Source organism: Mesoplodon bidens (genome assembly GCF_964165515.1).
Source record: "Mesoplodon bidens genome assembly, chromosome: 15".
Lineage (NCBI taxonomy): Eukaryota > Metazoa > Chordata > Mammalia > Artiodactyla > Ziphiidae > Mesoplodon > Mesoplodon bidens.
This window is the reverse complement of record NC_138171.1, coordinates 5970907-5984150: the sequence shown is the minus strand read 5'-3', so window position 1 is coordinate 5984150 and position 13244 is coordinate 5970907. Positions and strand designations below refer to the sequence as shown.

The window sequence follows — 13244 nt, the reverse complement described above, 5'->3', positions numbered from 1 at the left end:
GGAGCTCCATCTTTTCCTGGAAGTGTTCTGTGGGTGTGGGGAAGGGCGATATCCGGCCAAGTCAAGTTCCTGCTCTTGGACACTTTCACTGCCGGGCGGTCCTCATGGCCTTTGCACCCAGGGGTCCTGAGGCCTCGTTCTTCCAGGTTTTGGACCAGCACAGGGCTTCCCTGCTGGCCGCCCTGAGGAAAGGCGGCGGGGAGCCCGCTGGCGGGGGGACGCACCTGGCCACTAGGTATGAGGGCTCCTTCTGGGGCGCAGACACCGGGACTTAGCGAAAAGCTTCCTCAGCGCAGCCGGGCTTTAGGTGTTCTGTGGGGAAATGCTGGGCCCCCTTCCTGTCTCCCACTGTGGTAGCCACAGGGTGAAGCCTGTTGGGCCCTCCAACCCTGAACCCCGAGAAAGGCCCTTGTTTAGCGACCCCATTTCTCTGCTGTTAACTTATTTTGAACGCAGAAAGCCTGGTGACAGACCACCCTCCCCCCATGTCTTCTAGAATGTTCCCCTTCTAGAATGTTCCAGGAGCATCCCCACAGCTGGGTTCACGAGTTTCTTGAAATCCTAACAGATTGGGGGAGTTTAGGGCACAGTTTGGCCTTGTGTTTGTTTTAAAAAAAAAAGTAAAAATTTAACTTTAGAAGTTTTCAGGCTTTTTTTTTTTTTGGAAGAGGGGAAAATCAATGTTGTGAGTTCTCAATAAGTGTGTTTTATCAAAATGAACAAGGAAGTCAACACATTTTAAATGGTTTCTAGTGAGACAATGGGGTTTTTGACTTCGAAGTGAAGAGAATGTATACTTCTTTAAATCGATTAAAGCAGTTAGAGGTTAGCTCAGAGTGCGGTGCTGATAAAATCAGTTATGCGATTCTCCAGCTGCCCAGCTTGGAGTTAACTACAGAAATTATGTTTACATTATTCACCACTTTTACTTAAAATGCTCTGTTGTTCTGCTTCCTTGATCTGCTTTTCCCATTTATCAGCAAACTTTTTCACTTAAACAAATTACTGCCTTTTACTTTTAAGCCCAAACCAACTATCAAAAAACCAAAAAGCCGGAGAAACCCACAAAAATTTTTTTACAAAAGGATTTAGTTTAAGGGAGAATTGAGAGTAAAGGAAAGAAAGGGATGGAAGTCCCTTTTTACATTTCAGATGTAAATCTGGTTGTTTTAAAGTTGGTCATAATGTTATCGTAACTTTTTTTTTCCAGGCTGGAAAAATGAGATATTTGAATCAGGTTTTGCGTCCTGCTATTAGAAAATGTGGAATGTTTTAAAATTTATTTTCTGATACATGCATTTTCAATGAAAACTCTGATGTTTCTGTGGAAATTAGAACACTACATTTTGTGCATTTTCTAGATTTAATATGAGTTCCCTTCCTAGGCAATATTCTTACGGTGTTTATAACAGAATAACATTTTTTGAAGCTGATGGCTTGTGAAATTAAAAGTCAGCTGACAGAAAACTGGGCTAAGTCTTAATAATTTTCTGTGGTGTAGTAGTTGCCAAGTCCCTTTATGGTAGTGATTAAATTTTTTTCTTTTTGTGTCACTAAAATTCAAAAGGGCTGATTTATGGCATGAGATCAATTAAGGTAACGTGCTACAGCACGAAGTTTTTCTTTGGAAATATTTTCGCTTTGCATTTTGGGGAAATTAATTCAAAGCAAGTATTACATCAATTTTAATTAAAAGATTTATCAGTAGTATTTCAAGTCAATGAGTTTGTATTTAAAGTAGGTTGATATGAAGAGTAGATAAAAATATATTTATAAATTATATTGCCTAGTTATTAATTTAAAAGGGAGATATTACTTCAATTGGTAATTGAGAAGTAAAATTACAAGCAAATGAAATTTCTCTGTAATTCACCACTATAAATACAGTTGTTGTTTTTTTTTTTTTTTTTTTTTCTTTTTGCGGTATGCGGGCCTCTCACTGTTGTGGCCTCTCCCGTTGCGGAGCACAGGCTCCGGACGCGCAGGCCCAGCGGCCATGGCTCACGGGCCCAGCCGCTCCGCGGCATATGGGATCCTCCCAGACCGGGGCACGAACCCGTATCCCCTGCATCGGCAGGCGGACTCTCAATCACTGCGCCACCAGGGAGGCCCCAGTTGTTGTTTTAATGCATTACTGTTGTAAAAATTTAGTGGGAGAGAATATTATTGACATGTATCACCTAGTCTTAAAAAACAACCAATGAAACTAAAAATTACTTTAATATTGATCTGGGGAAATGTTACATACTGTAAAGGTCTAATTTAGAATTAAGACTGAATCATGGTGTATTTATTGTTTCAGTTCTGAGGTTCTTGCATCTATAGAAAATGTTATCCAAGACATAATCACAAGCTTGGCAAGAAATGAAGCACCTGCATTCACAATAGACAACAGATCAAGCTGGGAAAATATAAAGTGGGCATTTTGCATTTTTTACTTTTAAATGCAGTATCTATGTCATTATTTGAGTTTGAGTTCGAGTTCTAGTTGGATTTAATTCTTTTTATTGCCTTTACCTTGCCAAAAAGATCTAAGGAAGTTTACAAAATACTTACCATACAGGCAGGTTTTATAAACTAGAAGTAGGTGTGAAAGATAAGGCAAAGGGAAAACAATGCTAGGAACAAAAGATGGAGCACCAAAAGGGGTTAGAATTCAAAATGCATATGATAAAGTCTCACAGTTCTGCTAAAAATAGGCTCCAGCCTTGGATCTAAGCTTTCTAGCACTCAAAAGGGGGAAATAGCGCCAGTGGAATTCTCATCTATACTGCAAAAGCAAACCACTTGCTCAGGGGAGCTACAACCAGTCCTGATACTGAGACCAAAATAAATGTATCCTGAACATAGAGCACATTTTGATGGCTCTTTCCCCTAGCAAATCTCCCCCTGCTAAGTCCTGTGTCCAAGAGGGTAAAATCAGCAAACAGCTTTATCAAAGTCCTGGAACCTAGTGACATAGTTTGTTTCTTTCAGATCGTCAACCTGTAGACACTTACCACTTAATAATGAAAAACACTACAAGAATAGTCTTCAATAAGAGTTACAGAAACAGAATTAAAGTAATTTTAAGGCTCTTTAGGCACCAAGTATTCTTTTATGATCAATGTAATTAATGTAACTGTAAACTTTTGAATCATATTTTGCAAGATGGATCTTGAAGCAGCTGTCATCTGGCCTATTTGCCTGGTGCCTTCTGCCACCTCTAGGACAGGCTTGGCAGTTCAATTTAACAGCCTAGTATAAATTGTTATTTCATTTACTGTAACTTGGGGGTAAATTAAAACATTTCAAAACTTATTATTAAATTGAGTAAAATTATTAAATAAACCAATCAATTAAATAAACCAATCAAGAAAATGAACAAAATGCTAATAAAATTGTGAAATATTTGGTAATAGTTCACATACCCTAAATATCTTCCTGAGAAAGAAATACGTACACACGCACACACATCATAATTAAAAGTATTTAATTCGTGTATTTTACACACTTGCTTTTAGTGCCTCTGTATGTTGCAAAGCTAATTACCTAATTACCACCTGGAATTATCTAAGCTTATAAACGAGGTTATCATAATATAATATATCAGTGCTTACATTGAGAAGAAATGGGGATTTAAATGATGTTCAGAAGAGGACATTAAGTGTATATTGTTTGGTGTTCAGAAGTTAATTCTTTTTTATTCTATTCCCTTGCTTTGAACAAAATGACAGGTTTGAAGATTCTGTGGGACTGCACATGGTATCTCATTGTACCACAAGAAAAATCAAAAGTGATTCAGCAAAATCAGTTAAAACTTTTGGTAAATTAATCTTTCTTAGCTTTCTGTAGTAAAATAAATAATTTTAGTTACCTTCTGGGTTATAGTTTTTCGTAGCTAAATAATTTTACGTGTTCTTTAATAGGCCACCCTGTACTTGAAATACATTTATAGAATTTTGCATTGTTAATAACCATGGAAGTAAAGTATTATTTCAAACGAAATTTTCAAGATGCATGATTCAGTGGAAAAGTATTCTCTCAATGTTGCTGTACATAGAGCAATTAATTTTATCTGATTCTTCAGATAATTAACATTTAAATAATTAATATCTTCAGATAATAATTCTTCAGATAATTCAGATTCTTCAGGCAATTATTATTCTGTACTTAACACTTCTATTTTGGGAAGATAATTTTTGTAATATTGTGGAAAGTAACTGAGGACAGTTAAAATCCTTGATAGCAGTATGTTTTGAATTTGTAAGAAAAATGATGAGTAACTTGTTTATTGCATCTTATTTTCCAGCACTAATTCTTAAAATATTGTCCATGATTTATAAATTAGTACAGAGCAACACTTATGCAACCAAACGGTAAGTACATTGTTCTAATAAATTACTCTTTAAAATGCAGTGTGAGATTTAGTGGCATTAACTTTCATTATATGTTTTGAAAAGTTACATAAAACTAGGCTATGGATAGTAAACTACTTTGCTTATATATTGCCTTCATCCAGTTAAAGCTTTCTTCAATTAATACTCCAATACTTATATTCAAAGAGAATATGGTTAATTAAAATATATATTTTTAAAATTTTCATAGAGACATATATTACACCGACAGCCAACTCTTTGGTAACCAGACTGTTGTGGACAATATTATCAATGATATTTCCTGTATGTTAAAAGTGCCGAGGAGAAGTCTGCATATAGTAAGTAGCATTTAATACAAAACATTTTAAGACAAAACATATAAAAATTGTAATAGAAGAATAAATGTAATCTGTGCCTTCTTTCCATATTTTTGGTACTATGCTTTTCTCACTATGAATTTAAATAATCTATTCTCATTGTATTCTCTTGGATAAATGAACCAAAACAGATGAATTATCAAATATTTTTCATTGCTAAATGCTCTTACATATTTTCTCCTTTACTTCTTAAATTCCAGCCTGAGCCAAAATACATATAATTTAGCAGGTGAACATGAGAAGGGACTTAGAAGCATAAAGTAAACTCAAGAAAAAGGTTTCAGATATGTCTATTATTTTTTCAGTTATCTACATCAAAAGGTTTAATTGCCGGCAATTTAAGGTATATCGAGGAAGATGGCACCCAGGTGACTTGTGCATGTGCAACAGTAAGCATCAATGTTTTCACGTGTTTTAACTCCATTTCAGATCGTTTGTTTTTGAAATGCATTTTAGTTACTGCCTTGTTATGTAGTTTGGAGCTTAAGATTTTAAAATAAAATCGATGAATATGTATGTGCTGTACCGGGTTGTACATTACATCGTTTCAAAATATGCCACTTGCCAAATGTCATATTGAAAGAAACAAACATACACATTCCGTTTTAAAATGCACTGTTGTTTTCAGGTAGAGGGTGACCTGACCATTTTAGCATGGTTATTTATGTAATCTTCATAAAATTCTCTGGTTCTGAAATTAATGTTTGTTACTAAACTATTTGTTAGGCTTGGTACGTAGGAAGCCCACAGTACTGAACTAGCACAGAAGTTTGGAAAGGGCCAGCTCACCATTTTGGAAAGAGGAGAGTGACACCTATGAGATCCTGCATAAGGAAGTCTTTCCTTCATCAGTTTCTGCTTTTTAAGCCACATATCTATAAAATTTCCAAGAAATTCTCACCTTCTGGGAAGTAGTTTAGGTTATATGTCTGCTTTCTTACTGAAAAGTGAATCTGTGTCCTACTGTTTTCTTACTGAGGCATAGACCTCTGATAACAGGTGTATTTTTTTTAATGAAAATATAGGATTTTTGTGATAAATTTTTAAATGTCGTTAAACTTGCTATTTATTTAAAATAAAAACTGTCTTGTTTTGTTAACTTAGGCTGTTGCTGTGCCATCTAATATTCAAGGAATTCGGAGTATCCTTTGGGAAAACTATTTAAAACATCTAGAATGTTCATTCATCCATGACTTTGATAAATCAAGCCTTCATAATGTGTAACCAGCAAGCCAAACCCTGTAGTGGTCAAGATGAGCACACCATGGTCCCTTTTTAAAGATCCTTTTAGGAGCTCACCATCTAGTAGGAGAGATAGATATCTAAATACTGTGTGTGAATAGATATCTGTTTACCTTCAAATATAACCGTTATTTAGTTAGTGGTTAAATTGAAATACTCGTGCCTTAAATTTATCAGCCTTAACTTCACAGATTTAATTACAGATGCAAAATTTCTATTAATTGTAGAAAAAGATGCGACATTTCAGCGGCTCCTAGATGACAATTTTTGCACCAAAATGTCTCCGTGCATCGTGGTTACGGTATATTATCTACCTTTACCACAATTCCAAGACTAACATAATATAGTACATTGGTGATTGGTAAGACGGGTTTATAACATCATCCATAAGCTTGGACAGCATTCTGTTATCAATATGATGCATCCTTTGGGATTATAGAACAAGAGTTTCCAAGGTGTTTATTTAACCGTCCTCAAATCTGACTGAAATCAAATAACGCCCCTCAGGAGGCATCCTGATGTAGTGTAAATATCAGGTGCTTACAGAAGTGGATTGGTGAGAAAGGAAATGATAGGGATTAGTGTGGCAGTGTCATCAGTTAGACGGAGAAGAACATAACTGGATTTAGGGAGCCTGTCCAGAGGCTCTCAGGTGGTTGCCTGGGTGGAAGGATGCCAGGGGAATGATTAAGGAGAAAGGGCTTAAGCAAAGGGCATTTCCAAGGCAAATCCAAAAGGACGTGGTGACCATGGGATGAGGGGAAGGAGTCAAAATGACTCTGGTGTGTGGAGCTTTACCATGATGTCACCATCGATACTACAGGACAACTGGCGGGAAGGCTCAGTTCTTCGTGGCAGAAAGATGTTGCATGTAGTTTTAGAAAAAAGAATTTGAGATGACGACAGGGAATCCTAGTGGCCTCTGCCCAGTTTGAAGTGAGGGGAGAACAGTTGAGATGGAAAATGCAGACTGAGAGCTCATAAGTTAAAAAGGCGCTGCCTGAACCCCTGAAGTGATCTCTCAGTGGGGGTGTCCTGTGGCTCGTGCTTTGGTCCAGTCCTTCTCTGCTTTCACACCTCCCTGGTGAGAGTGCATGCTTGCTGGGCTGATAGGAAGCCAAGCCACGACCGACAGAGAAAGCTGCCCGGGCCCCGGCCTCTGTTCAGCTGTTGGCGTTTGAATCACAGCTGGTACTCGCGCATCGGAGACGCCAGTAAAGCTCGGCCCTCTGTCACATTTCTTTTTCTACCTTGTCTTTCCTCCTGTAGGCTGCCTCCTAGTCCTTGCCTACCTGCGCGTTGGTGCTATCATGGTGTCCACTGATAGTTGCTGTCATTGCTATGGTGAAACACCCCCAAGCAGCTGATCTGTAGTAGCTGTCTCTGCAGAGGGGAGCTGAGAACCGAGGGCCAGGCTAGGAAGGAGCCTTTGGTACTCCTCTGTGGTCTCCTCTACCACATACATGTGTAGTCGTTCCCAAAGGAAAAAATTAAAATACACTAGCATTCACTAAGTGCTCATGATGTGCCAGGCGCTCTGCTGGGCACTGGATACAATAAGGGTTCCCATTTTAGTGCTGTTTTTCACATACCATCGTGTAAAGTCTCTCCAACCTTGTGAGGTAGGTAGTATTATCATTCCCATTTTAACAGTAGGACAGTGGGACCCAGGAAGGTATTTTACCACAATCTTAAGGCTGGTCAAAACTAGGACTGGGTTTCAGGCAGTTCAGCTCCACATCACTCTAGTCCCATAACTGTGTGGCAGGCATATTTATCCTAATTTTATAAATAAAACCACAGCCTAAAGACACTAAGAAACCAACCCAACTTTACCCGCTAATGATTGGCGGAGAGGGAGTTCAAACTCAGAGCGGTCGCGTGGAAAGCCCATTCTTCTCTCTGCTTGCTTCGTTCTCTGCTCCATGTTTCATTTGGTTTTCTGCTTTTTTCTCCAAACACCATTGTAAAGCTCTTTAAATTACTTTTCCACATAATTATTGTTTTAATGACTTCATAATACTCTTCCACTACTTAGGTTTATTAAATTCTGAATGTGAGCCAGGTACTCTTTTAAATGCTTTATAATCATTAAATAATTTAATTCCTATAGTAATTTTATAAGGTGTTAAGAAGCCCCAACTTCAGAGAGTCTTCGTGACTCTTTCAGGTTCATGCTGCTAAGAAGTGGCAGGGTCAGATGCCAGCCCAGGCTGTCTGGCCCCAAAGCTGGTGCATATCAGCACCGTGCTCTGCAGCCTCTCCGTGTCCCTGTTGTGAGACATGTTGGCTATTTATCATAGTTTCTGCCCTGTTAAATAACCCTGCAGTGGACATCTTTATGTATGTCAGATTTTTCTTATCTCTGTTTCTGCTGAAATATTTCCTTAGGATTATTTTCTAGGACTGGGATAATTGTCAAAGGTATGAAGTTATGTGGGCTTTTTCAGCCTGTTGTATATAGTGTACATTTTTTCACAGTCAAAACCAGTCTTCCATCACCTGAAATTTAAGGTGAGGGGATCTAACTTTTAAGTTATTAACAAAATAAGAATATAGTTTTATCAGTTTCATCCTACTAAATGATTTTAATACTTGCTTTTAGGGAAAGGGAGTACCTGATCTGAACACAAGACTTTTAGTCAAGAAGCTGTGGGATACATTTCACATTCCTATTTTCACTCTTGTAGATGCTGATCCACATGGTAATTTGTTGTTGGGCTATTTGAAACAATAGTCATAATAAATCATATCTGTAGTTGTGTTTTTCTGCTCACTGAACACTTTCATAAAAGATTCTGGGACTTCCCTGACCATCCAGTGGTTAAGGCTCTGCACTTCCACTTCAGTGGGCACGGGTTCAATCCCTGATCGGGGAACTAAGATCCCACATGCTGTGCAGCATGGCCGAAAAAAAAATTTAAAAGAATATGATTAGTAGATTAAAATGAATGACTGTAATCATTTGGGGCAACTTATCGCTGTTTTTACTGTATTAAACTGAACCATAAATTTTCCATTGGTAATGTCCACAAAAATAAAAATTGCAGATGTTAGGTATAATTATCTAGCCTATAATATGCAAGAAGACTAATTTTAAAGTTAACTTTATTTTAACAGGCATAGAAATAATGTGTATCTATAAGTATGGATCTATGGTAAGTATAGAAAAATATTTTTCCTTTTTCACTATTGAGATATTTTATATTCACTGAAGTGACTTCTGCATTTACTTATCAGCCCCTAGTAAGCTAAGGGCCCCCAAAATGTACCAGGGAAGCTACTGTCCTAGTCTAGGGCCAGTCTATTTCAGACCTGTGATTCCAGCTTCCAACATGACCAGTGTGACTGCCGATGACAGAGTGGGATTACCTGGGGGCAAGAGACATTAATTATCCTCCATTTTCCTGGCCTGCTGAAGTAACTGTGGGCCCTCAGCATAGCAACATTGATCACCAGTTATACCCTGAAAATTATATATAGCCTTGAATTCTGACTTTTCCAATTCCAACTATAAGGAGAAATGAGAAGATCACCAAACTTCACCACCAGAGACTGCAACTACCACACATCAATGGTTGTCAAAAATGTGGTCCTGGACATCAGCATCACCTGGGAACTTGTTAGAAATGCAAATCTCAATCCCCATCCAGACCTCCTGAGTCTGGATTTCCAAGGGTGGGCCCTCCAAGTGGTTCTGACACGTGGTGAAGTTTGGGAACCATTGCTGTACACCTTGAGTGTCCTGATGTATAAGTTTATAGCAGATGAAAAGGATGGTGAAGAAAGGTGTTAAGGTATGGGATCACGAACAACAGTAAATGCAGGTCAGAGGGGTCATCTGTAGTTTTACTTTATAGAAAACCAATACAGAAATACTACAGAGCAGTTTTAAAACCTCCACTGAAAGTCAAGTTTAGCTAAGCCCCTGGTGATTTTCTTCACTTCTGTGGTCTCTGGGGGTGTGAAGTCTTCAGTACTGGTCCTTCCTAATAAGTTAAAAAATTTGCTGCAAAAACAAGTATGCTAGTTCTCTGCATACCTTAGCTAATACACTTCTGCTCTTTATTTTAGGCTATGTCTTTTGAAGCCCATAATCTCACAGTTCCAGCTATTCGATGGCTTGGTCTCCTCCCATCTGATATCAAAAGGTTAGGCGTTTAGCAGAAGTAGGATATTTAAAATGATGATTCATTGTAATATGTAACACTCAGCCTAAAAAGTCACTACCAGGGAAAGCACTTAACGGTTTTTACTTATCGTGTTCACAATGACTCGGGATTATATAATTATGAATTACATTTATCCATGTTTCTGTTTCAACTACTAAAATACTTAAATATATTTGGTTAATTGAACCTTTAGCTAGCTAGAAGACATTTTTTGTTTTACCTTTATGGTTAAAGTGTGTAGTCATTTTTTTTATACTTAGAAAGTATGAAGACATTGAATCTAGTTAAATGGTAATCATTGACAACACCATTTGCCATATGGATTAACTTTATCATAGATTTAAAATTTTAACTTCATTTAAAAATCTCATTTTAAGATTAAAGTTGGGAAATCTAAATTTTGTCATTTTTAATATATATATATGTTCATTATAGAAAAAGTATCATTAAGTAACAAGATAAAAGTCACCTACAGATGAACAGCTTTACCCTTGTTGATTATTTGCTGTGCATTGCCATAACTTCTTCCAAAAGAATGGAGTCATACTCTATTTTGTAGTCTGCTTTTCTCACATAACACAATGTGATCGCTTTTCCTTATCAAGAAATACATTCCTAAGACCTCATTTGAATGTCTTCTTCTGCTGAGTTCCAATTCTGAGTGTGTTTATTCAGTCAGCCCCTTGCAGCTGAACGTTTAGGTGGTTTCCATGTCTCTGTTCCAATGGATAGTGCTTTGATGGGCCATCTTGTAACTAAATCTTTGCCCCGTATCCTTAATTAGTCCCATAGGCCGAATTCCCAGAATTGCTGGGTCAAAGGGTATGCACATTTTTAAGGCTTTGACTGCCCTCTGGATAGGTTAATTATTTTGTTTTCCCTGGAGAGTAAGAGCCCATCTGTCCTTCAGCATGAGACGTTATCACTTTATTCATCTCTGCTAATGTGATATTTTAAAATATTTTATTGTCTTAATTAGCCAGTGAGAATGAAATTAAATATTTATTGGATTTCTTTAAGCAGTGAGCAAACCGTGGTAACAGGTGCTTATTTTATAAATCTGGAATATGAACAGGTTTTGGGTAATCACTGCTTCTTACAAAATGAGGGCACCAGAGAAAACATTCAGTTTTTGATTTTTGAATGTTTACACTCTAATGAATCAAAGTTTTGTCAATTTAGTGTGTACGTCATGGTCAGAATCCCTTGGGGGTCATCTATTTGTAGGAATATCATTTCTAACACAACTTTAGGACAGAGGGTCTGATCATTGAGGTGGAAAACTTGAAGAAACTCTAGCTGCATCTCATAAATTCCATCAGTGCCCTCAAAAGCCACTCTAAATAAATGCACAATCAAAGACAAAAGTGTGATAGCAACACAAACATGGCTTCGAGGGAAATCCTCTCGGCCTCCCTTTCAATCAAATTGTCATCCTACTCAGGAGCTGCCACTGGCAAATGGTCATAATTATGGGGACATTGAAAAAGACTGTTTGAAACTGGAGCTCTCCTGAGAAATCCAGGATTTGTGACTTCAAAAAGCAGTTTACAACATAAATCCTGGACCTCTCATGTTCTATTTTTAAAACACATACCAAGATAAAATTACAATCAACTTTTTAAAAGTGTAAAACTAAATAGATGTGTGCATGTCTGTGTGCATGCATGAATGCATAAGTGAAAATTGATAGACTAACTTCTTCGGCCCAGAAAATTCTCAATGAATTACGGAGAATTAAGTATTCAGTGGAACCTAAAATCCCACAGTGGATCTTGCTGCTGGCCACACATACTGGCGCTCACCGCTTCAAAACTGCGGTGCTCTGGGGGCTGCCTTGGTGTTGATACACATGATGTTAGTGTTCTCGGCATTTGTTTTATAACCAATGTCTGTCTTCCTGTCATCGTCCTGTGAGTGTGGCATGAAAGAAAACAACAACTTAAAACAGACTTCTGCTATGATCTTGAACATTTGCTGGTCTAAGACATGCCAGATCCCCCAAATTCTGTATTTAAAAGTGGATCTGTACTAATTTTCTCATCTTTTATTTCTGAGTCTCTTGAAATAGTATGATAAATAAAAATGAAATATATATGATCTTAAAGTTACAGGAGCACTTTGTTTTTACTGATTTTTTTCATCTATTTTTTTTTCCAGATTAAATATACCTAAAGGTACTTTAATTCCACTGACAAAACAGGACCAAATGAAACTTGACAGTATCCTGAAGAGACCTTATATTACTTGCCAACCATTTTGGAGAAAAGAAGTATGTTTCTTTTAAAAATTCAAATGTATGTTTTATTGCCTTTTACTTTAGCAGTGGCTATTTACATAATATTTTGGAACTATTCTTCTTGAATTTTTTTTTTTTTTTTTTTTTTGCGGTACGCGGACCTCTCACTGTTGTGGCCTCTCCCGTTGCGGAGCACAGGCTCCGGACGCGCAGGCTCAGGGGCCATGGCTCACGGGCCCAGCCGCTCCGCAGCACGTGGGATCCTCCCGGACCGGGGCACGAACCCGTGTCCCCTGCATCGGCAGGCGGACTCCCAACCACTGCGCCACCAGGGAAGCCCCTTCTTGCATTTTTATATAACCAACAACTAACGTGTGTGTTGTTCAGCCGTAAATGGTTGTAGAAACACTGAATTGTGAATGCTAATAGATAAGATCATCTGGGTGGAGCCGATCTAGTTTATCCTCATCATAGTTATATACCCATTGTCTATGGCTGTATCCTAGTTCATGGGGGAAAAAGGAGAGAAGGAAATTATAAAGCTCCCAGACCATTCCTAATTATTGAAGGAATCCATACTAATATTTGTAGCTGTAGCAGCTCCAGAATATTCTGGCTGACCTAAAGGTTATTGCCCACGGCTTTGGAGAATAAAACAAATCTAGATTTACCAGTTTGAGTTGACAGAACTGTAGCAAAGGACTCTGGTATGATTACATTTTACGTTTATTGACAGATGGAAATAATGGCAGACTCTAAAATGAAGGCAGAAATTCAAGCCTTGACCTTCCTATCATCCGATTATCTCTCCAGAGTGTACTTACCCAACAAATTAAAATTTGGAGGATGGATATAA

At 37.8% G+C, this 13244-nt stretch overlaps 1 protein-coding gene across 3 annotated transcripts; it reads left to right on the top strand.

Annotated features, from left to right (window-relative positions):
* Positions 1 to 104: 104 nt before the first annotated feature.
* SPO11 (SPO11 initiator of meiotic double strand breaks) lies at positions 105 to 13244 on the top strand (the record flags this gene model as incomplete). Of its 3 annotated transcripts, XM_081257179.1 has the most annotated exons (13): positions 105 to 235; positions 2303 to 2416; positions 3717 to 3805; positions 4292 to 4358; positions 4588 to 4696; positions 5041 to 5124; positions 5840 to 5876; positions 6169 to 6278; positions 8583 to 8682; positions 9098 to 9135; positions 10052 to 10128; positions 12310 to 12421; positions 13125 to 13244. In XM_081257179.1, 13 exons carry the CDS (start codon positions 105 to 107, stop codon positions 13242 to 13244), a joined length of 1188 nt encoding a protein of 395 aa, XP_081113305.1. The 3 variants fall into 3 exon arrangements, with proteins under 3 accessions (XP_081113305.1, XP_081113307.1, XP_081113306.1); XM_081257181.1 differs by lacking the exon at positions 2303 to 2416 and having other exon boundaries at positions 6181 to 6278; XM_081257180.1 differs by lacking the exon at positions 2303 to 2416.